The 24,279-nt window shown below is 54.0% G+C and overlaps 1 protein-coding gene across 4 annotated transcripts in view; it reads right to left on the bottom strand.

The window, feature by feature from the left end:
* Nucleotides 1-24,279, bottom strand: part of ARNT2 (aryl hydrocarbon receptor nuclear translocator 2) — a 172,190-nt gene that overhangs the window by 15,074 nt on the left and 132,837 nt on the right. For all 4 annotated transcript variants that reach the window (XM_012752049.3, XM_012752028.2, XM_012752035.2 and 1 more), the window contains exons 9-15: nucleotides 20,268-20,344; nucleotides 18,849-18,983; nucleotides 16,417-16,491; nucleotides 10,395-10,546; nucleotides 3,780-3,852; nucleotides 2,478-2,601; nucleotides 1,194-1,293 (exon numbers count right to left, since the gene is read on the bottom strand). In XM_012752049.3, coding sequence (XP_012607503.2) covers nucleotides 1,194-1,293; nucleotides 2,478-2,601; nucleotides 3,780-3,852; nucleotides 10,395-10,546; nucleotides 16,417-16,491; nucleotides 18,849-18,983; nucleotides 20,268-20,344 — 736 coding nt within the window. The remainder of the gene's footprint in view (nucleotides 1-1,193; nucleotides 1,294-2,477; nucleotides 2,602-3,779; nucleotides 3,853-10,394; nucleotides 10,547-16,416; nucleotides 16,492-18,848; nucleotides 18,984-20,267; nucleotides 20,345-24,279) is intronic.

Raw genomic sequence — 24,279 nt, 5'->3', positions numbered from 1 at the left:
CTCAGCCCTTTCCCCAGGCCTGTGCGCCGCCCCACCAGGAGGCACAGCTGGTTCTGCTCCCAGACACAGCTGAGGAGGTGGCCAGGCCCCCTCTGGCCAGTCTGGCTGCCCTCCTCAAGCAGTCTCCTTACCCCAAATGCTGTCCCTTCCTCAGCTCTTGCCACTGCACCCTCCCTGTTCCCTTTCGTCCAGAGAAAGGGACGAGCAGCAGTGTCACAAGGAGCTCAGGGACGCGAGTGCCCGGGCGGGGCTGGGACAGTGTGTGCTGGGGCACCCGGTGGCAGGGGGCAGTCCGAGGTCCTGACCGATGCTCAGCAGAGCCACATGGCCTGCAGTGACGATGTCAGGGGCTGCTCACTGGTGGCTGCCACCTCGTCTTGCCGTCCCCAGACCAGAGGTCTCAGAGCCCAGACTGAGTCCCGTGGTGCCCAGTGTGGGACTGGCCAGGGCTGCTCAGGGTCTGCTGATCCAGGTCCCAGGTGCTAGCCGCCCGTGCTTCTCCAGGAGTCTGTGCACGAGATCCTCATCCCGCGTGGCCAGGGCGCCCTGGTGCCCGCCCCACTCAGGCTGTGGCCACACCCACTGGAGACAGGGCTGTGTGAGAAGCCCTGCCTGCCGGGCACTGGGTCTGGGAACTGGGCGCGTCTGGTGGGCACATGCGAGTGCCCGCACAGCCTCCCTGAGGCTGCCTGCCTCTCCTCTGGCTGTCTGCTCTGGTTATGCTCCGTTTCCCCAGGGCTCACTAGAGCCAGGCTTGCCCCGGTGATGTCAGGGCTTCTTGGTGACCTGCAAGACCCCCTCGATACTAAGAACCAAGCCCTGGGAAGGCCGGACACCCGCCTATACACTTAAGTGCCCTGCAGGCTGATGCCCAGACGTCATGGGCTGCGGCATCCACTCTTCCTGGACTTGGCCATGGCCTCTGGGAACCAGGGGACAGGACAGTCCCTGCTACCTTGTCAGCTGTCCCCAGCGTGGCCCCACCCGGGTCCTGGCTAGAGGCCGACTTACTCCCTTCTCCCCAGTAGACATCGCTACAGAACATCCTGTCTGCTGCCTTCCGCGTCAACTTGCATCGAGCATCTGTGGCAACTCAGGGGGGCTCACAGAGCTGCCACCATCCCCAGCATGGCCCAGGGCCGGCGGGCCAGGGACCACCACCTGATGTTGGTTAGAGCCTCCCTGGCACATACCTGAAGGCCTTCCCCGAGTGTCCGGGGGGGAACGGGCTCCCCTGGGAGTAGATCTGCTGGCTTCCTGCTGCAGAGGCTGAGCTCATCATCTTCTTCTCCGCTAGGAAAACAGAGCAGGAGTCACTCATGAAGGTTCCCCGCCCTGCAGACCACAGAGGAGGCCACCCCGAGAATGGCGGGGCAGCCCACCTATACGCAGCCCTCCTGCTTCCTGGGCATCTGGCGCACAGCCAGGTGGGAAGTGTGCTGGCGTCAGGAGGACTGAGGTGTGCTCCCTCTGCCACAGGAGGCTTGCCCTCACTTCGGTCACAACTAGGGTTCCCTGATGACAGGGCTCCCCTTGGTGACAGGGTTCCCCTCCGTGATAGCGTTCTCCACGCCTCCTGCTTATAAGCCAACTGGTTTTTCCCTCAGTGGATCCTGACTATACTGTACCTTGCAAATATTCCTTGACCACATGAAAATGGAATATTTTTTCTGATTTGGGACTAACAAAGACCTTTCCAGATTTTGCATTTTGCTAATCTGAGTGGGAGGGTGAGGCAGGCAGACAGGCCAGCTCCCTGTGCCATCTTATTTTATTTTTTTTTTTTTTCAGTCAGCCTTGTTACTAATCTGTGCCATCTTAAATGAGAGCTGCGCCACCTTCCCCAAGAGCAGCGACTGCCAGGGAGACTGACTGAGTCAACGGCGTGCAAGTGATAGAAATGACTTAGGTTTTTTAACGATCTGAGAATATGTTTATAGTAAACTGTCACGTGAAAGAAGCTGCCAAACAGTACCAGCTTAATTTCAGATATAAAACCAACATGTATGTGTAGACAAACACAGAAAGGACATACTTTACAAAGTTAAATATGGTTATATCCAAGTGGTAGGATACTGGATCATTTTTGTTTTTCTTTTTTACTACACATTTTTATTTTGAAATGTGGTCCTCTGTGTGTTAGGGACCAAGTTGCAACTTTTTACAGAGACGTGCCTTCGGCTTAATAAAACTAAACGGCACAGTGGAATAACAGCACCCATTTATTCTAACTCATCCAATTTTAAAGATGAGAAGCCAGGCCCCGGTTGGTTGCCCAGGTAGCCAGTACGTAAGAGGCCAGGCCAGGAGTAGCGAGAATCTGTTCCAGCCCTGTATTCAGGCTCTTCTTAGGCCCTGCAGTGGTTACTGGAAACTCAGCATCGCAGCCCCTTCCTCTAAGGGTGCTGTCTCCAGACGGCCGGAAAGCGACTATAGACCGCACAGCCTCACAACCTCAGTGCTGTTTGGAAACTTACATGCACCAATTCCTGCAAACATTTCTGCAAACCGAGGGTCTCTCTCCTGGGAGAAGATCGCATCTGCCTTTTCCACGGACTTCCCAGCCTCGTGCACGCCGGCTGGTAGGTTGGGGACAGGGACCTGTTTGCAGAGATTGAGACACAACAGCAACCCCGTGTGGGGTACAAAACTTCCATCCCGAGAGTCTCCAGCGCTCCCTCCTCAGCGCCCCTCCCTCCGGAATCACTGGCATTCTGGGCTGGAACGCTCTACAGGGTGCGGGAGCTTCTCTATACGTGAAGGGCAAGAAGAGCCGGGGAGAGGGGTGTGAACTGAAGGTCACATAAAGGACAACAAAGTCACACTGATCACTTTCTTAGATAAATGGAAAACAATCAACTTACTCTAAACATCAGGAAAAGTGGACATAAAGTTTGATTTAGGAAGAGGCCAGATATGGACACATGCTGCAGTTTCCTGCCTGCCCGGCTGTCAGACACAGTGGGAGGAGAAGGGGCACGAGAAGGGCATTGAGGATGTGTGAGAAGGGAGGGAGACACAGCGAGAAACACAAGCTGGGCAGGAAGCTGACACAGGGAGAAAGGGATGTGGACAAAGACAAGGAAGGGCTAGGCAGCCAGAGGACCTGCTTTTGCTGGCTTCTGAGTATGTTGGTGCACGAGTTCATATGTGGCCTTCTTTTTTTTTGAGACAGAGTCTCCCTGTGTTGCCCAGGCTAGAGTGCCGTGGCATCAGCCTAGCTCACAGCAACCTCAAACTCCTGGGCTCAGGCAATCCTCCTGCCTCAGCCTCCTGAGTAGCTGGAACAAAAGGCATATGTCACCATGCCCGGTTAATTTTTTCTATATATTTTTAGTTGTCCAGCTAATTTCTTTCTATTTTCAGTAGAGACAAGGTCTCGCTGTTCCTAAGGCTGGTCTTGAACTCCTGAGCTCAAAGGATCCTCCCGCCTCAGCCTCCCAGAGCGCTAGGATTACAGGCGTGAGCCAGCACGCCCGGCCCATACGTGGCCTTCTGACACGTCCACTAGCCCCTTGAGACAGCCAGGGCTGGTTGCATGTGGTGCCTGGTTCTCCACCTAGTCTCCACGTGCTGTGACTCCTCCCAGCTCAGCAGTGCAAGCGAGAGCCACAGCAGCCCTGGGGCACCAGCAGGCCGCTCTGTACACTGAGGGCATGGACGGGCCAACAGCGGCCTTTGGGCCAAAGGGCTCAAGCTAAGGGCTGGATGGAGTCCCCAGCCCACTGGGCTGGTTGGAACCACAGTCCCAATGGGTAAAGAACTTTGGAGAAACTCACCTGGGACAAGTCGTAGGATGACAGTCCGTCTCGCTGGTGCACTTCCAGCTCTGCCTGCTGCTGCTGAAGTTGCCTGTGAGACAAGAAGCCAACGAAGAGAGTCACGGAGAACAGGACAGTGACAGCAGGGCCAAGCCAGGACTCTTCCCGTCCCCAAAGCCACAGCGATGATACCTAGCAGATCTCTAAACTGTTTTCCATTTTTAGTTATTTTATTTTTAATGCCCCAAATCAAGCCTCCACACCCTGTACTTCAAGTTGGGCTGCTATACAGAATGACTTAAGAGAACTATTGTGACCCCTGGGGCAGCTACTCCATCTGCAGACAGAAATCACTATGAAAAGTCGGCCCCCTCTGACTCGAGGGAGGGGGCAAGGGCAATATATGTAACCTTAACATTCGTACCCCATAATATGCTGAAAAAATCACTTTCCAAATCCAACAGGGAGGTTCACCTGTAGCCAAAATGGCTTGTTTTGATATTTCCCCCTTTTTCTCATTACAGTAATTTGTGGTTTATTTTTTTATGATCTCACATATTCATGGAACTATGTTATTAATTAAAGCAAGGTTGCTTACAAAAAAAAAAAAAAAAGTCGGCCCCCTAGAGCCCAAATCTGCCTCCCTACAATTTCCATTTGGGGTTCCAATTCTGCTCCTGGAGAAACACAAAATAAGTTGGATCTGTTTCTCAACTTTCCTCAGCATTACGGAAGATGTAGGCTCTGAACACGGTTTCTTCCTCTAGCCAAGCCTTGCGCATGGCGCCCATGTGTCCGTCCCTAAAGAGGCCCTTTTAGACGAGGGCCCCAGCGGGGGACCCGCTGAGCAGTCCACTGAGGAGTAAGCGCACATTGGTCCACTCAGCCAGCCGCGCTTGATGGTGCCCCTGCACAGCGGGCTGAGAACCTGCCGGACCCCCGCCCCACGTAACGGACGGTCTTGGGGAGACAGACGGGTGTGCAGGCAATCGCAGTGTGGGGAGTCAGGACCACGGCGCAGAAGAACGAGGTTCTGTCCGAAGACACAGGCTGCCTCCTAACCCCGGTGCCAGAGCCAGCAGCGCAGTTTCCCACCAGGCGGTCTCCGCCCACGCTGGCTGTGCCAGTAGGGTGGGGGCACTAAGAACATTGTCAAAATAAACTGACGTTTAAAAAATTTTTAAATAATCGATTTACTCATTAATAGAAAAATCATAACTTTGTATATTTTCTTATTCTTACTTTATGATTTTACTTTGATTTATGTCACAGGGGCACCATCATTTCTCATCTGTGGGGCCTCCAAAATCAGAATGTGGGACCGACGGCCAGTCCTTTGCCAACATTCTCACGTCCCTGCCCTACTGTCACGCTACAGATACAGAAGCCGAGGCCCAGGGAGTTTACACGACATGGCAGGGTGACGGGGCTAGAATGGGGTGGACAGGGTTCAAGCCGCAGGTCTGGCTGGCTGTGGACCTGGCACTCTGTCCTCTGCCCGGCTCTGCCCCAGCCCAAGACAATGCCCCTGGCTGCAACAGGAGGGCTGTCCCACGTCTCCCAATCCAGAGCTTTGGGCACACTGAGCCACAAGGAGGGAGAAAATCTGCTCCTTGGGGTTTTGTGGGGTTGGAGCAGTGAACTCCCCACACCAGGCAGGAATCCGTGGGCCACCCTCTACCTGACCCCTTTCAGAGCACAACCTTCACCCTGCAAGCATTTTTCCAGGAAATGACCACCACTCCTACCTGTGGCTCAACTTGTCCAGCCCAAGCCCAGAATCTTAGTGGGTGGGCAAGGCCAATGGGTGGGGTTGTGCAGCCGTGCAGGGTGCCTGGGCCTCTCCATGGGCCTGGCATGTGCCCTGGGGCCGTCTGTGTCGGGGAGAAAAGGCAGGGCTTCCCATGTGCATGAAGGCACAAGGGCCCTGGGCTTCAGGCTGGGGTTTGCTCCAGTTCTGCTCCTCTCTGGGCTCCAGACCGGAGAAAGGCCCTCGCACAGGGAGTGGGGCTCAGGCCTACTCGGGCATGGCTGGCAAACCCCGGGCCCTGCAGCTGGCTGGCTCTGGAGTCCAGCATCAGCGCCTCCGACCCTTGGGCTTCCGCTCCCGCAGCCGAGCGCAGGCGGAAGAAAACTGCTGCCCCGTCCCTAGAGGAGCCCTGGCGAGGCTTCTCAGATGTTGCACAGCAAGGGTATAAACATAAACCTCGGTGTGCTTGCAAGTTCCGAGGAGGGAGAAAGCAGGTGTGCTGAGTGCAGAACGGATGGCGGTACCAGGGAAGTGGCTCCGCGCAGCCGGGCACAGCGCGGCCTCCACTAGGGCCATGGGAGGCCCAGCAGCCGCTTCCTGCCAGCCGGAGGCCGTCAATCACCCTGACGCGCCCTGCACAGAGGTTTCTCATTCAGCCCACACGGGCCCTGCGGAGGCAGCGCGAGGTCGGCCTCTGGGAGTGACTGGAACCGGGTGGGAGGCGTCTGGGCTCTGCACGCTCCCTGCCCACAGACCAAGCGCCGTCACACACCTATTTGAAGGACTCGGATTGCCCGTTACAGGGGTTGCAATTGATTTGAACAGGGCAGGGAGCAGCTCGTTCCTGCGTGTGTTTTAAGAGGCCACGCTCCCCAGGGGCCTGGCGGGAGGCAGGGGCGAGGCTGGGATGACTGATGGTCACTTGCGAGGTGGCAAAGGCTCAGCAGAGGCGGGCAGCAGAGGCAGAGGATAAGCTGGGCTGGAGAGAGAACCCCAGACGGACCCACGGGCCTGGTTCTGTGCCAGGTGCCTGCTGAGGTGAGCGAGAGGAGGCATCGGGCAACTCCCGGGTTTGGGCTCGTCCTGGCTGCTGTCCCTGCAGAGACCAGGAATAAACCCTTCCTTTTGCTCCTTTGTGCCCACCCTACTCTGCCCACCCCGCCCACTGCTGGCTGGGCACGGCTAGCACGCGTCGCTCGAGACGTGTGACCGTCGCTGGCTTGTGGACCCAGGCATCACCCTGGGCGTGGTGGGGAGGTTAAGTCACACAGTCAGCAGCCGTGCCTGCGAGAGCTGTGGCAGCTCTGAACACTGCTGTCACCGCGCAGGGGGTGGCCCGGAGTCCGCACCGCCCCTAAAGACACGCTGAGAGAAGCTGGGTGTGCACAGGTGAACCCTGAAGTGACTTGAGCTCAGAAAGTGCCCGTGAAAGACTGTCGCCCCAGCACCAGACCCGGTTCCCTGTGAAACGAGGCTCACTTCAAAGAGTGCGAGCAGCATCTAGATCCGCCAGTGTTTTTCTGGACTTTATTATGTTGAAGGAAGAGGGGAAAGGCAGGGTGATAAAGAGGTCTTCTCTGCGGCAGCTTTGCACAAACGCTAAACGTTAAACATTCAATTTATCCAGGAAGTTTCTTTTGGATGCCCTTGACTGAACACAACTGCGCTTGCAGACTTCCCCGTGAGCGTGGAGCACGTGAGGATCCTTCCCTACCGAGCAGGCCTGCTGCTGGCACAGCTGAGCCTCACAGACTGGGAAGAGGGCGGCCCGGCACATCCGCAGCCATCACTGCCCTCTGCCGTCCACAGGGAACTCCTCCTACAGCTTCAACACGGGAGGCCTCACGATCAGGAGACACTGGATTCGGGCTTGGGGGTAACGCTGTCCCGAGGGCATTCTGATGCCAGGGGGGCCCCCGAGGAGCTGGCACGAGTAGCTGTCCAAGGAAACGTGCAGGCACAGCCCCAAACAAAACGGTTTTCCTGTGTTGTCAACACTGCCTGACGTTCACAGAAGCAAAACCTCAGCTAGGCTTGGTTTTAACCACGTCAGGACCGCGCTCACCAGCCGTGAAACCTCGCCCACAGCCGGCACTCACAGTCCGCACGGTAGTCTGTGCTGTGCGTTGATGACGAATCCATTTTGTTCTTGGGTGACGAAGAAAGCTTGAAAGCACTGAAAGCTTGTTTTACTTTACAGGCAGCTTTACTTGTAATATAAATCAGAATAGGTAACATATATATATATATACATATATATGTTTTCATTACATTATTTTTAAATGTTCACAATTTTACTTTGATGATGAAAAATTAGAAAAGTGATATCACAGCTGTCGGATAAAGCAGCTGTGCGTGTTCATCTGTGGCTGTCGACTACAGTTGACGCTGGTCCCGAAGTGGTTAAGAGGGGCGTTTGCCTCCCCCCAAGCCCCACGCAGGGCTCCCCGGGTGCTTTCTCCGAGGCCCCGGGAGAAGCGCTGTGCTCTGCCTCCCGTCGCCCTCCCCACGTCCTCCACGTTACTGGAGCCCACGTCTCACCCTGACGGGGAGCGGGCCCTGATGGGGAGCGGGCCCTGGGACACAGCCGGCTCGGGCAGGTGCTGAGCGGACCCAGGCCAGCCCCCTCCTTCTCTGCCTCCTGGCTGGCCCTGCCCGCACCCTGCTGCTCTGCTCTGGCTCCTGGACGAGGCGCCCACGGCCTCCGCGACCAGCCTGCTGCACAAAGGCAGCACCGTGCAGTCCAGAGCCTCCGCGTCTCGCTCGCACTCCGTGTCTCAAGCTTCACCATTTTCTTCAGGGCCGGGCCAGACACAAGCCAGACTGGGGGCCATTCTCTGCTCCCCGAGTGCAGAACCCCGTTCCCATGTTGGGGGAAGCAGGAACATAAACCACCCTCAACTGGACCAAGTTTACTGAGTTTAACTGAACTCAGATGCAGAAAAAGTTAAAGTAACATTCTCTTTTTGCACACCTGTGACTACGGCTGGATCTACTCCTGCTGTACTTACAGCCGAGGAAGACTCGACTAGAAGACGGAGGTGGAAGAATCAGAGTATCACGTCAGCAGGGGAGAAGCAGTCAAGAAAGAAGAGCTGGACATACAGTGTGGGGACAACGACCAGCGAGAACGAGCCACTCTCGGGGGTACTGGGGAAGCAGTTTCAACCGTGTCAGGGCAAAGCCCGGCTACGAGGGTTTAGTTGGAGGTTCCCACAGACGCACCTGGCAGGGTGAGATGGAGACAACTTGGGTGTGCTGGCAGAACAGGGAGTGGGGGGCCACTCAGGAGGCCTGGGAGGAGCCCACAGAGAGGACCGCGGGGACGGGGGACCAGGCATGAGCAGGGGGATGAGGGAAGGGCAGGTCTGGCCCTGGAAGGAGACGGGCAGAGGAGGGACTGAGATGGAGACGCCCACACACGGGAGTGTCACAGGGAGGGCCCAGGCAATCTCCCCGGCGTCAGCAGGGGAAAGCAGGCAGGGCACTCGGGAGGCTAGACGAGATCCGGGGCTGCCAGCGGGGGAGACTGCCAGGCAGCTGCAGGGGGCGGTGGACGCTGCCACAGACCACCCGTGCCCGGGCTGGCTCTGCCTGGTGTCATGGTCCAGTGTGGCACGTGCAATGCCTACGCGCAGAATCTGCAAAAACCCTCAGTGGTTCTGGGGCAATGGGTTCTGTCACTCTCTCCATTCCACGGATGAGGTTAGCTGAGGCTGAGAACAGGTAGGTGACTCGGCCAGGTGGGAGCTGGGATTGAAATCCAGGTCACCCGCCCCCTGAGGGACCTCGCACAGACTCGTCCGTCTGGTCTGTGCTTGTGCCCCAGGAGCAGGGACAGGCTGAGGATGCCAGGGTGCTGCTGCCTGGGAAGAGGGGGACTCCAGACCCCAAGGCTCGGGGACAGCAGCGGTGGGCAGAGCGAGGCAAGTGCCGAGGGCACCTGGAGGCTGCCGAGAGGAGGAGTCGGCAGATGCGGAGGCGGTGGCAGGGTGGGAAACAGACCCCTCCCAGTGTTGGGCCTGGGAAAGTGGAGGACAGCGGCAGCACTGCTGACCACGATGGCGAGACACGAGGACAACGCCAGCCTCACCGCATGCTGCAGCCTCCCCCACGCCAGGCATGGCTTTCACACGCTCCTACATGCTTGGACGTCCTCATGTCCATATGTCTCTGTCCATGTTGGTTCCCTGGCCTTGTACGAAAGCCAAAGGGGGCAGGACCTGGCCAAGGTCACGCTCCCTGTGCTGGGAGTTGAACCCGTGTCTGGCCTGTAGCTTGACCTCACTTAATCCTTAGAGACCTGATGAGGGCAGTGTGGTCACCCCACTTCATGGAGGAGGAGGTGAAGCTAAGAGACGAAGTGACTTGTTCAAGGAAGCAGCAGGGCTAAGACTGGAGCCCAGATCTGTCGGCAGGGATCCCGGACCCCGGCCCCAGCAGGAAGGAGTGCTTCCACGACGGGGCAGCAGAGAAACCACGTGTCCCTGAGGCGCCCACCTGCAGGCCACCTGCCCTGGGCTCCAGAGCTGCTGAGAGGCTCAGCCTCTCTCCACCCCGCTGTGGCAGGACCCAGCAGCTGTGCACAGGTAGCTGTCACAGCCGGAGCACATAGGCCGCCTCTGTGCTCAGGGGACACAGAGAGGAACAGAGACCGGAGCACCCCGAGAACCTTTTGGTTCTTACAAACCAGGAGGGAAGTGAGGAGGAGGAACCTGGGAGGGAAGAGGTGACGGGGACCAGTGTCCCGGGCACCTGCTCCTCAGTCCTGCTGGCAATCCCAGCTGCAGGGACAGCCTGCAGGGACAAGGGCCCTGTGAGCCGCCAGCTCTGGACCCAGGAAGGCTGCGTGGGCCCCCGCAGAGGGACGCGGCGGTACATACTTGACGTTGGTGTTGGTGCAGATGATGTACTCGATCTCGTCGGAATAGGGGTTCTGGAACGTGAAGCTGCTGGTGCGGATCAGCATCCACTCCCGGTTCTTGGTGCGGAACCGATACATGACCGACAGCACCTGGCCTTTCAGCTTCACCACCTGGGAAAACACGTGCGGAGGACGTCAGCAGCAGGGAGACGGCCGGACAGGAGGGAGAGGCGCGGGGCCTCAGAGCAGGGCACTGTGGCCAGGAGACGTCAAGAGAGGGCAGAGTCAGGTGACGGGAACCTCTCTGTCCACTTCCGTGACGTGGGGCACTGCATCTGGGCCACGCTGTAACCACCTGTGGGGAACCAACCAGTCAATGCCCACGTTATGTCAGGACTTTTTATTCGGCTTTTACAAATCATACCACAAAGACTCCACAAGCCTGAGTGTTCCTCTTTTCGCCTTGCCTGCTAGGGCACCCTGGGTTTTGTGTTAGTACCCCCCAAGTTATTACCTCACTCAGGCATGTAGCCAGATTGCATTCATGGATTTATTTTTTCATAGTTCACATAAAAGATTCCTAACCTCTGCTTAATGCTGTGAAACGGATTCAGTATACTCTTTGGGAGGAAATGTAATAAAATAATAAATTTCTATGCAGTATTTATTTATATGTATCACCTATTACTACGTTTATGTTGTATGTTGCAAATGTATTCCTCAGATATACCCTCAGAAGAGTTTAGTGAGGTAACTTTTATTATTTATGGATAATAATATTACACTAAAACTCAGAAAAATTAAACAAGTCACCCAAGGTCAGATGACTTTGGCAGAAAAGCTGGACGGGAAGCAGGATCTTATGTCTGAATCGTGAGATCGCCTCCGTGGCTACACAAGTCGCTCTCTCGTCCTATGAAGGTCCACGGCAGCCCCCACCTATCCACCAGGGTCTGTCCCAGGACCCCCAGTGCATGCCTGACCCTGCAGAGAGGGCTGAACCCTATAGATGCTATGTTTTCTCCTATCCACACACACCCATGATAAAGTTTAACTTTCAAATTGGGCACAGTAAGACATTAACAGCGACAACTAATAATGAAACAGAACAATTACCACCGTATGCCAGCATCACGGCTCCTGCACTTTGGGGCACTGGTGACTGCAAGGGTTGTCTGAACACAGGCCCTGTGGTGCTTTGCTCTGATGACCGGACCCACTGTGCAGTGACTGACGGGCAGGCAGCACACACAGCCGGCAAGCCGCACCCCAGTCTGACAGCGCACGCTTTCATCACGCTACGCAGAGACTGGAAATCTACAAATTGTTTATGTCTGAAATTTCCCATTCATATTTTCAGACCAAGGCTGACCACTGACAACTGACCACCGGGGCAGTGGGAAACGAAGCCGTGGTGGGAGCTACTGCACACTCCGTATGCACACACGCAATGCAAAGACGCGTCAGTACACGTGCACATGTGCAGAGCCCATTCACGTGCAGTCCGCACGGCTGGAGCACAGACAGGGTGAGAAGGAACATAACGGGTCTGGGCCTGGGTCTGGACCTGGCTGTAACCCCAGATGGGATGAGGCGGGAGCTCCCCTCTCCCAGGACACGGCAGGGCTGGTACCTCGCTGGGCCTGCGGCAGCCGGGCTCACCTGACCCAGAGATCAGAGATCTCAGGTAACAATGGGGACATCTTGGTCCCCTGAGGTCCCACACAGGCCTGGGGCCCAGCAAGGAGCCAGCATGCAGAGCATGTGTCCTGAACTGAGGGGAGGGGTCTGCGGGCCCCACGGCCCAGACTGACTGTCCACAGGGGAAGCCAGAGGAGACCCAGGCCGAGGGCGTCAGCTGCCAGGAAGGCTTCCGACAGGACATCCCATTGTGAAAGATAAACGGCAGGAAAGTTCCAGGACAGTGGGGGCCTCCCTGGCACCACAAGGGGAGGCAGAGTGTGGAGTGAGCCAGGCTGGGCAAGTCTGTGGCCCCAACAGGACCCTGGCTCTTCCCTCGCAGGGGCCAAAGGTCAAGACCATGGCCCCCTCAGGTCAGCATTCTGGGGCGCTGCCGTGGGGCCTCCTCTGTGTCTGCACCAAACAGAGGGGAGACGGGCAGCCACCAGCCACGTGGTCAGACCCACGTCTCTCACGCTGAGGAAGGGCAGCAAGGGCACTGCTGTGTGTCTCCAGCTGGGATGTCTGAGAGGGTACGGACTTGCTACCTCCACACAGCAAGCCCGTGTGCAAAGCTCAGCCCTGGGAGCTGTGGACAGAGAACGGAGGAGGGGAGGGCGGTTCTGCACCCTCCCGGGGCCAGGCTACAGGCCAGACTCCTTATCACGTTGGCCACGTGGTCCTTGTGACAGTACTTAGTGAGCCTACACAGCGAGCCAGAGTGGTCGGACGCCCTGCCCAAGGCCTCAAGGGGTACAGAGCACGGACAGGCCCCTAGACCTGGCCAGAGGCTTCCCGTGTGTCCCTGCGGCCAAGGCACAGTCTCGGCTCCCGAGCTTCTCATCCAGCAGAGGCGGGATTGGCGTGCAGACGACCGTGACCACGAGAGCACATGCTAAGTGCCACCACGGAAACCCAGGGCTGAGTGCTGTGGGTCTAGGGGGTGAGGAGAGACGGCCTATTGTGAGGGCCCAGAGGGGGCTGTCAAAGGGACGAGGGGTGGAGTGTAGTCGGAGGGGCACAGCGTTGGCATGTGGGGTGTGCGGGGAGGGCTCTCCTGGCAGAAGGCACACTGTGGGCAGGTGTGAGGGGCTGGGCCATGCACGTGGGCAGTGAAGGTGACTTAGCCGGGCCTGAAGACCAGACATGATGCTGACACAAGCAGGCACAAAGACCAAGCAGAAGAGCCGGCCCAGCCTGTCCTCTCCATCACCATCGCCACAGAAGGTGGGCAGAAAGGAGGGGTGGGTGGGGGCCTGCTCTAAGTGTCCCATTTGATTTCTGGGTAAACCGTGACCCAGACAGGGCCTCCAAGGGCAGACGCAAATCTCCAGGCCCCTGGCCGGCACGCTGTTACCGCACAAACTCAAATTCCTCACAAACCTGATCACATGCTACGGTTTCCTGCCTGGGCTCCTAAAATGCTTTTGTTTAAACACGGGTTCACGGGCTGGCCGTAGCCGGCGCAGCCACGGCCGTGCTTTTGCAGGAACGAGCCCTCCCCTGTATCAACATTGACCCCCTCGGCTGCCGGTGGCTGCAGCCCAAAGAACACAAGCCTGGGCCAGGCCCGGCATGCTCCAGGATGTCCCTGCGGCTGCTCTCGAGGCTGGGGCTGCCGGCAACTGGGGGTCACGGCCTTGGCCTCCCCCAACCTGAGGAATGGCAGCTGCTCAGAGTGAGAGTTACTTAAGCCGGATACCAGGGTGGGATCCGACCTTAAATTCCTTCTTTTTCTTGTCAAAACCAACCAGGTTCTGACAGCGTCAGCAGTCTGAAACCTCAGACGTGCTGTCGGACAGAGAGGCCTGTGCTGGGGTGTGGTGCTGTGGGTGACACTATGGACACAGCAGGCCTGTGCACCAGCTGTCACTGCCTTGCCGTGTGACCTGGGGTAGGCAATGGAACCTCCCTGAGCCCCAGCGTCGGACGGTGAAAAATGGGATGACAACACTCGCTGTGTAGGTCTGAGGATGACACAGAACAACATATGCAAGGGTCTGGCTAGTGACGAGCACAGCATGGCGGCCCCGTCGCTGCCGAAGCTTCACTCCCACGGCCCTGGAGAAAGGAAGCCGGCCCCACCCAGACCCGACCACGCCGGACACGCAAGGGTTACGGCGATCTCTGCATATCTAGCAAGCATATGGTATGAGGAGACAGACCCTTGCTATGTTTAACCATCCTAACTTCACATTTTCCACACGAAAGCCACCTCCCCTGGGTTCCGATCCATGTAGACGGCTTTGCCCTGTGCTAGGCGCTAAACTCAGTGGAGGACAACGTGGTGCAAAGCACAGATAAGACATCTGCCCACAGGCAGGTTAGGTTCTAGGAAGGAAGACAGAAAAAAAACAAAAAAACAAAAAAAAAAACACCCAAAACAAGCCAAGGGACAAATAAAACTGAAATAGTTGTTGTGAAGGAACACAGGGGGCTGAGGAGGAGGCTGGGCTCTTGCTCAGCTGGGAGGCCACTGATGGCGTCGGACCCTAAAGGGAGGTGTCAGGCACGTGAGGAGAGAGGGGAAAGCATCCGGCCAGGGAGCAGCATGTGCCAAGGCCCTGCGGTGGGGAGGCGTGTTCGAGGGGCCAGAAGCGGCTCTTTGCGAGACTGGAGAGCAGTGCGCGTGAGGTAAGGAGCTCGCACTTGACTCTAGATGTCCTGGGAGAGTCTGACGTAAGACGTGGCCAAAGCGAATTCAGGAGCGGCGCAGAGTGAAGGCACAGAGGCCAGCAGAAAAGTCACTGCCACTGTCAGGAGGGGAGCCGGGGGCTGTGCGGAGTGAGATCAGGAGGGTGTTCCCGGTCTCTGGCCTGAGCGGCAGGCAGGCAGGCGGTGGTGTGAGGGCCTGAGAGGCCTCCATGCCGAGGGTCACGGGGCGCACACGTGGGCGTGGAGCGCGGCAGGGCGGGAGGACAGCCTGGGCTGGAGTCGGGGTGCAGGACCAGCTGGGGAGACACCGCAGAGAGGAGGGAGGGGCAGCTGCGGGCAGAGCGCTGGGCGGCCCGGCTGGTAGAAGGGGGAGGGGGAGGAAGAGCAAAGGGGGCGGAGCAGTGGGAAGGAGCCGGATGTTCTGGAAGGGAAGGGCGGAGTGTGCGGGAGCAGGGGTTCAGAGATCTGCCCACACAGGGGCCTCGGACTGCAGCCTTAGCTTGTGCTCGGCCGCCAGCGGCCCGCCCGGCATCACTTGTGGGAAGAGCGGGGAGCACACATTCCCGCAGGTGAAAGACCAACAGGTATCAGCCCCTCTGGAAAGTGACCCTGACTGAGTCCTCTTTCCTGGGACACTGTCATCGGGCCGGCGGGAACCGCCAGAGTCCCGCGGAGAGAGGAAGCGTGTCCTCTCGCCCTCTCGCATGGCGGCCGGGTCCGGGCTCAGGAGGGAACAGCCCTCGGTTTGACTCCTGGTCCTCGTGTCCGTTAGCCATGCGGCAGGAAGGCGCTTTGGCGTCCCTGAGCCTCATGCACGCACCGTGACAGGAAGGCGACAGTGACCACCTGCTACAACTGCCTCCTGTGAGGAGTCAGTGCAGCCACGTGTGCAGCAGGATTCTCATGGTGTTCGGCACACAGTAGGTGCTCAGTAAACAGCCACTAACGTGCCCAACGCCTGTACTTGGGCAGCCACCCTCTCATGCACCCAAGCGTCGCCCCAGACCCTCTCCCCTCACCGTCTCCACACAGGCGTCACCCACCCTCCTGCTTGAACCCCCACCGCCCCTGCCCAAGTCTGGCCTCATTGTCTCTGACCAAGACAATTAAAAAGCCTCCTGACGTGTCTCTGTTTCCAGTTTTCTCCCATGGCTGTTTCTTTAGCCTTCCTGGGCTACAAGTTGTTTTGCAAACGACTTTGCCTAAAATCCTTGAAGGAGTCCTCACCGACCTTCCGCTGCCTAAGGAGAGAAGGGAACTCCCACGTGGCATGAGAGGCTCCTCCCGGGCTCTGTCCGCCAGGCCACTGTGCTCTCAGGAGCCCCCACAGCCCACATTTTTTCCATCTCCAGCACTGCCCCTTGGTCTAGGATATTCTCTCATTTTGTCTGTGTTCATCCTTTGAGACTCGTCCCCCGGGTTCCCTCCCCTGGGAGACTGTTCCCGCCTCCTCCCTACGCGGCCAAGCCCTGCACCCGCAGCATCTGCCGTCTTTTCCTCTCGACCCCGTGGGTTCCTCTCCCGTTACATGGTAACTTCGTCCTGATGTGCATCTGCTATCCCCACTGCACCATGGCTCCTACCCGGCAGGACCCTGACTGACGCCTCAGGTGTGAGTTTGCAGCCTGCGGCGCATAGCAGGGCTGACATCCTGCCAGCCATGCCCATGGGTCCCCAGGCTGTGCCTGGGCACCGGCAATACGGACCTGCTGGAAGCTCTCACGCAGGTGGCTCTGGTCCTCAGGGTGGCAGAATTCCAAAATGTCCTTTCCCAGAAGATCCTAAATAAAAGAGACAGCTTGCATGATCCCAGATTCCATTTGCAACTATTTATCCACTTACCGCTAGACAACAGTGATCATTTCTGTCTCCTCAGCCTGGCCTGCTGGGTGCTCATCCTCCCAGGGAGCCCCCAGGGGGCTGGCGTCCCGCACCCAAGCCCAGTCCCTCTGGCACACTCACTGCCCATCTCTGACTTTGCCAAGCGCTGCATCAGCAGCTTCAAATGCAATTTCATCTTTGTTTGCCTTGGAGAGGCAAACTGCAATAAACGTATTTTAATAAACATAAAAGGAAAGCAAAATGGTAGCCCGAGGACACATGTGCTGCCTATGAAAACTGGAGTTGCGTAAGTGTGGAAACTGGCTCTCTGGAGGCTGAACAAACATGGTTACCATAAAATAACTGCTCTGAGTAAAGCCTGTCCACTATTGGCCTTCATTCGTCTGCGTTTCATTCAAAGGACCCAGTATCAAGTCCAAGCATGAGTCTGGTTCCCAGTGAAGCAGACGAGGACAAGATAGACCGCAGAAGAGGCAAGTTCAACTGTGCTGCAGGACAGCCGTCCGTTGGGAGTGTCTGAAGCAGCAAAGGATTTACAGTAACTCGCGATCAGAACCCAGACCAGCAAAGGCCTAAGCAGGAGCTGGCGCCGGCAGCGGTGGGGACGTCTCGCCTTCGTGCCACGGAGCTCCCGCTGCCCCGGAAGGAGCCAGTGGATAAATGAATCTGGTTGGGAACATCCTGCCATCAGAGGTTACGGTGAATTTGGAAACAAATCAATTTTCCCCTTTCTTGCATCTAAGAATGTCAAAGTTTGCAGGAATCCAGAGATACAGAACTACATGACAATTCCTGGCATTTCTGGTCTGAGCTGTCTCTAGCTAGTGAGTATGCATATCCCGAACTTTGTTCCTTAGAACAAAGATATCTTTCTTTTAAAAAATGCTTTTTATTTTGAAAGAATTTAAATCTACAGAAAAGTTGAAAGAATAATACAATAAACCCCTGTACATCCTTCTCATATAGTCAACAATTATCAATATTTGGCCACATTTGCATTTTTTCTTTATCTGTGTGTATAAATACATATGTATGCATATGGGTGTATAAATACATATATACACATGTCTGTGTACTTAGCAATTTCTTGCTGAACCTCTGAAAGTAAGTTGTGGACAACATGATACTTCCCCCCAGTGTGTACCTCATAAAATGACATCATCCTACAAAAGGACAACATACCATACTATGCCTAAGAAAATAAACAATTATTAGATAAAGCCACGCAATATTCCATACGTATTAACACTTTATTTGTCTCCCCAGTGTCTCTGCTTGTGGGGCGCGGTGACAACGCCATTAAGATGGCGCCGATTTCCGGTGGCCCGCCTGTAGTAAACAAGTTCAGCGCATGCGCAGAGTAAGTCCTGGCCTGTTCTATAAGTATGCATATGAAGGATCCTAGCTTGGCCTATCAGTAACAACCCTCGCGCGCTCTTAACCTATCCCCATCACTTCCCCCCTTCCTTAGAGTATATAAGTGTGTGAGAGCTTGTGCTCAGTGTCTTCCGCATCATGTAAGTCTAAAGGGAACCCCATTAAAGCACTGTCAGAAGAACTCCGGTTGCCGCGTCTTCCTTGCTGGCGAGGCGGGCGCGACATCTGCTAGCGACACGTCTTCAGCCCCAGGACACAATGAAGACTCTCACGTGACATACTGTTGTTCTGTCTCTTAATCTGAGACAACTTTTGCTGCCTTTTGTGTTTCTCATGTCACTAACTTTTTAGAAGAGTTTGGAACAAAGCCCTGAAAATGTGTCTCCTGTAAAAAAAAGTTTCCAGGTTGGTCCGAGTGCAGTGGTGTTTACAACTAATTGATCACAACCAGTTACAGATTCCTTTGTTCCTTCTCCACTCCCACTGCTCCACTTGACCAGCCTTAAAAAAAAAAAAAAAAAAAAAAAAGTTTCCAAGTCCCTGTGGAAAACAAAGGGTTGGCCACATTTAGGTGGGCATCTTTACCTGACTTTGCAGATCTTTCACATCAATAAGCTTTGTATTAATTGATGACATTAATTGATCAGAGGGTCTCTTTCATTAGAACATCTTATTCCAGTTTGCAAAAGGTCACCTAGAGAGACACAAAGGCCTGGGCAGGGAAGGAAGCAGGCATTTTAGGCGCAGGTGTTTACAATCCCTGTCTGGCTCTGGAAGGGTTTCTCGCTACCCAGCAGGGACATGGATCTCCAGGCTGTTTTCCCACACTGTCCTTGTGTTGTGTCCCACATGGATAAGAGCGTTTTAAGGGAAGTTAAATCTCTATCCAACTGCTGAGAGCTCACAACTGTCCACCGACCTGGGGCTGGTAGCCGATCACACTGATGCAGCGCGGATCCACAAACGTGATGATGCCGTCAGAGTTGTGCCGGGACAGGAACTCTGTGGGCACCGACATGCCATTCATGTCCATGCACACCGGCGAGCTGGTCACCTGGAACAGAGAACACCACTGCTAGGGCGGCGCTGGCAGAGACAGACACAGACGGGAATGCTCCACGCGGGTTCAATTTCACACATCCTTCCATGTTGTTAGTGCAAAGAGCCACACCTTCAACTAACTGTGACAGCTGCCACTTTCCCTACACATCTGAGTTCCAGGTGCCTTATTAGCCAGTGGAAGTGAGGAAACCCACACTCCCATGGGGGGGGGGCTATGACGCCCAAAAGAGACACGATGTGTTAAACCTTGGCAATGCCTGGTACTTAGTTGGTACTCAATAAATGTTAATACTGTTCCCTTTTCCCACCTTCCCTCTGCTAAGGATGGAAAATGAACCTAAAGAACTGGTTAAAGTATTTGGAGCATATACATTTGTGGACTGAATTTACCCAAATAGTCTTCCTTTACCCATCTGCAAGAAATACCCAGCACCTGCCACACGTGAATGAAACTGTTTATTCATGCATCTGAAAACGGTCAGACCTGGGAAACCGGGGACCTCTGAACCACGTCTGTTATGTTTCCCTTCACAGCCGGGAAGACCCTTGATGTCCTCAGGAGAACGACCTAGTGGTCACTGTGTGCACCAGACGCTGAGCGTATTTAACTTGCACAAGACAAAAGGACACATCCCTGCCCCGGAGGAGCTCGCAGGGAATGAGCCTGTGCCCAACGCACCACATGAAACAGGCAGGAGAGAAGATGCCTGGGGTAAGAACTCGAAGCTAAGAGTACAGGGAGGGAGGGAGGGATCCACTTTGACAAAGGAGCTCAGGGATTCAGGGCAGCTGGGTTTTGAAGGATGGGTGGACAGTAAGGACGCAGGAGGAGAAAGAATTCTGAAAAGAGAAGAAGGGGACGAGGGACTCCAGGTAGGTGGGGCGTGCGTGGAGGGTTCGGAAAAGGATGGTGTGGTTCGGGAGAAGGATGTGGTGAGGGGGCGGAAGGGAAGGGGTGGGTTGGGTGAGCAGACCGTGGGCAGACGGGCACGGCTAAGCAGGCATGTGATGTGAGCAGAACTCCATCTGGCGGTAACTGGCACAAGCCGAGGGGTGGGTGGACGCAGCCCCTCCGTGCAGCAAGAGCTGTGCTGCTTACAGCTCACGGACCCCTTTTCTTCTTGATTTGACCTCACTTGTCCCGCAGAGTGAGAATCAAAACCCACCCAGCATGGAGAACACAGGCTACAGCCAGACCTTTGTCCCTGCACTCTGTGGTCATGAGCCTTCGTCTGAGATCAGTCTGAGATCATAGAGGCTCTGAGTCCGCTCTTACCTGGAGCCTCCCGATGGCCACGAGGCAGTATTTACTGCCCTGTCCCACGTCTGCGTCTTCCTCGGGGATAGTCATTCCTGCAGCGAGAAACGCCAGCGTCATCAACATGCACAAGGTGCACGGGAAAGGAAAGTGCCCACGATTTCATTTTCATGATCAAAAACACAGATCCTCTGTTGTCCACTCTGGGCTGGAAAACCGAATTCACCAGTTCCTCGCCCATTTCCTGCCCCTCTCTCTGCCTGACACCTGCCGATGATTTCACGGCACATTTCTACCTGCACCTGTGGATGATGCAGACAAACTGGGGGAGATGAAATGGAGACAATTCGCCCACACGCTCACACAGTTTAACAAAGCACTTAGGAGGAAATTTCAGTGAGAAGCCTGCGTGGTCTTTCAGGTTATCTCACTTATCTATGGACAAAGAATTGAACAAAGGCCGTAAGAGGCAAAAGAAAAACAAATAAAAAACACTGAAGCTTAAGTTGCTAATTGCCAGGCAAGGAACACAAGTAGTATTTCCGCTCACGGGGGAAAGTCGGGGTTTTTAAGGGCTAGAAGGGAGAAATCGGTGCTGGTTACACTGATTAAGTGCTGGAAGCTAGCGCTCTAGATAGGAGGGAATTGGTTAAAACAGTCCCCATTGGGAAGGGACTACCTCTATCCCTTTTTAGGGAGAGGTAAAGATATACGTTGTAACCAAAATGTCTGAAAAAAAATCTGTAATGGGGAGGTGGGCAGGTGGAAGGGGGGAGGGCGAAGGGTGCGCACCACTTGGAGGCTGGACACGCTAGAAGCTCTGGCATAGCGGGGTGGGGGGGGCAGGGGCAAGATATGTAACCCTAACAATATTTGTACCCCCATAATATGAAATAATTAAAAAAAGTATTCTGATATCAATGAATATAGCTGGCATTATATGTCAGAATATACACAAAACACATATGATAAATGGATTCCATCATATTACTTTTCTTCCTAGAAAAACTATTTAGAGCTTGATTTTGTAAACTAAAAACACTAGGTAAGGCTTTTGAATAGCCGGACAGGATTTTTCTTCACTTAGTCTTGCATGCGTGTACATTTAATCAGATCATTCTATAGTAGTTTACATGAATTTGCATAGGCAACTGGTGTATCATTGCCTGTAAACCTTATATATCCCTAATTATAATGATTGTTCTGCCTATTACCAACCATATTTAAAAAGTCTGTATAGTGAATTAAATAAAGCTTATTGTGAGATTAAAAAAAAATAAACAGTCCCCATTGTTCACTGGGGTTAGAAAGGAGTTTGGTCCAATAAGGGTCTGGCTTTGGGGTCTCTCACAGTGCAAGGCTCTTGAACATCTGTAGCTTGTTAGAACTGCGGTAGCGAAAACAAATATTCCTTTTTGATATCTCCTAGGCTGCTAAGCAGAAAATTTCCTTCTATACCACAGAGCACTTAACATAAATATTTCCACACTAGGTCAGGCCAAAGGTTTCCGATGATAGAGTCACACAAGCTCCGTGACGGCCCCTCCCTGTGGACTTGGAAGGGCGTGTTCGACACCACTGTGGTTCCATGAGCCCGAGAGAGGTCACCCCTATTCCTCACACCACACATTCCTCCTTCTTTCCGTCCCTGTCCATCCACCTCCTGCAGGCACCCAATCTCTTTAGTTTCGGGGTGATCCTTTCTGTGTTTCTTTTGCACAATGAGTAGACACTGCGCATTTGCCCACATCCTCTCCTTCCTTCTGTGAAGAGCAGTGCACTGGACTTGGCTTATGCACCGAACAGCGCCTCCTAGAACTCGCTCCACGTTCACTCATGCAGCTCTCCCTCAGTCCCCTTCAGAACTGCACAGCGCTTCACCCTGTCGATGCTGTGGCTCATTCAACCACCTCCCTACGCATGGACGTGGGGCAGTTTCCAGTATTTTGCAATTAGAAACAACACTGCAATGAACAGCCTTGGCACATGTGTTTCTTCGTCATTGCAGTGTATCTCCAGAGTAGGTCCCTGCAAGTGGGATTACGGGTCGGAAAGCAAGTGCACACACAGTTTGTTTTGCCAATTCCCCTGCACAAGCGGCGCGCCAATTTGCATCCCCACCCACGACGTGTGGGAGGCTGCTTCCCCACAGTCTTGGCCAACGGAATGTGCTGCCACATCATTTAACTTCTGTCAGTCTGACAGGTGAGAAACGATCTCTTAGTGTCCTAACGTGCACTTCTCTAATCATAAGTGAGTTTGAACCTTGTTTCCTATGTTTGAGGATATTTTATATCCTGCTGGCTTGTCTGCTGATGCCTCCTCCCTGTTTTCCTATTTTGTCTTCTGCCGGTCAACTTGTAAGAGTTTCCTATATATCTGGGATATTTTTAAAAGTTCACGGTATATGCTGTTGTGAATATGGTTTCCAAGATGGTTCCGTTTTTTGCCTTTGCTTACGATGATTTTAAAATTTCCAAAACTGTGTGTGGTCAGATTTATCAATAATTTATTGTCTCTGGAGTCTGAGTCATGGTCAGAAAGCTACTTTCTATATAAAGGTTAAAGAAAAATTCACTCTTGTTCCCTGTGACGCTTTCATGGTTTCCTTTTATTTATTTATTTTTTGAGACAGAGTCTCAGTCTGTGGCCTGGGCTAGAGTGCCGTGGTGTCAGCCTCGCTCACAGCAACCTCAAACTCCTGGGCTCAAGCAATCCTCCTGCCTCAGCCTCCAGAGTAGATGGGGCTACAGGCATGCGCCACCATGCCCGGCTAATTTTTTTTATATATATGTGTGTATTTTTAGTTGTCCAGCTAATTTCTATTTTTTTTTTTTTTTTTTAGTAGAGACAGGGTTTTGCTCTTGCTCAGGCTGGTCTTAAACTCCTGAGCTCAAGCAATCCTCCCTCCCACCTTGGCCTGCTAGAATGTTGGGATTACAGGTGTGAGCCACCACGCCCAGCCTATGGTTTCCTTTTATACATTTAGATCCCTAATCCACCTGGAGTTATTCTTATGCAGGGTAGGGGATAGTTACCTAATTTTACCTTTTTCTAAATGGCTATCCAGTTGCCTCCCTAATATTTGTTTAAAATGTCCATCAGTACATGAGTGGATTAATAAAATGTGGTATATGGAGTTTTACTCAGCCATAAAAACAATGGTGATCTAGCACCTCTTGTGTTATCCTGGATGGAGCTGGGGCCCATTCTACTGAGTAAGGTATCACAAGAATGGAAAAACAAGCGACACATGTACTCACCAGCAAATTGTTATTAACTGATCAACACTTAAGTACACATATAGTAGTAACATTCATCGGGTATCAGGCAAGTGAGAGGAGGAGGGGGAGGGGCATATTCACACCTAATGGGTGCGGGGCGCACACCGTATGGGGAATGGACATGCTCGAAGCTCTGAAATCTGTACCCCTGTAATATGCTGAAATAAAAGAGCCAAAGGCATATAAATAAATAACTTAAATAATCCAAATAAACACACAAAAATGCAGTGATCTGAGGCCCCACCTTTATCATGTAACACGTCCTCACACATGCCGGACCTCCTGTTCCACGGCCGGTGTCTGTCCGGCACTGGCACTGCAGCACTTTCATTAAAGGGGCTTCACTGTGTGCTTTCACGTCAGGAAGGACCAGTCCTCCCTGCAGTTTGTCTTTTTCAGTGTGTTCTTGGCTATTCCTGAAGGTGTATTTTTCTGCATGAACTTTAGTATCAACTTATCTGACCACATAAAATAGCTTGATTGCCCTGAATGTGGAAATTAACTTCAGGAGAACTAACATCTTTATAGCCTTGACTTGCCCTACCCAAGAATAAGGGAATCTCCCATTTGTTTAAGCCACATTTGTGTCTTTCGGGAGTGTTTTGAAATTTTCCTCATATGTACCTGTTCTTTGTATTAGTGCTTGTCTTTATTAAGTACTGGTCCTTATGAAAATTATTACTAAGTATTTAATCTTCTCTGTTACTATCATGAATAAGGTTTTTTTCTCTACCGTCATGCTCTCT

The sequence above is a fragment of the Microcebus murinus genome, chromosome 7 (assembly GCF_040939455.1).
Source record: "Microcebus murinus isolate Inina chromosome 7, M.murinus_Inina_mat1.0, whole genome shotgun sequence".
Classification (NCBI taxonomy): domain Eukaryota; kingdom Metazoa; phylum Chordata; class Mammalia; order Primates; family Cheirogaleidae; genus Microcebus; species Microcebus murinus.
This window is presented reverse-complemented; position numbering and strand designations above follow the sequence as displayed.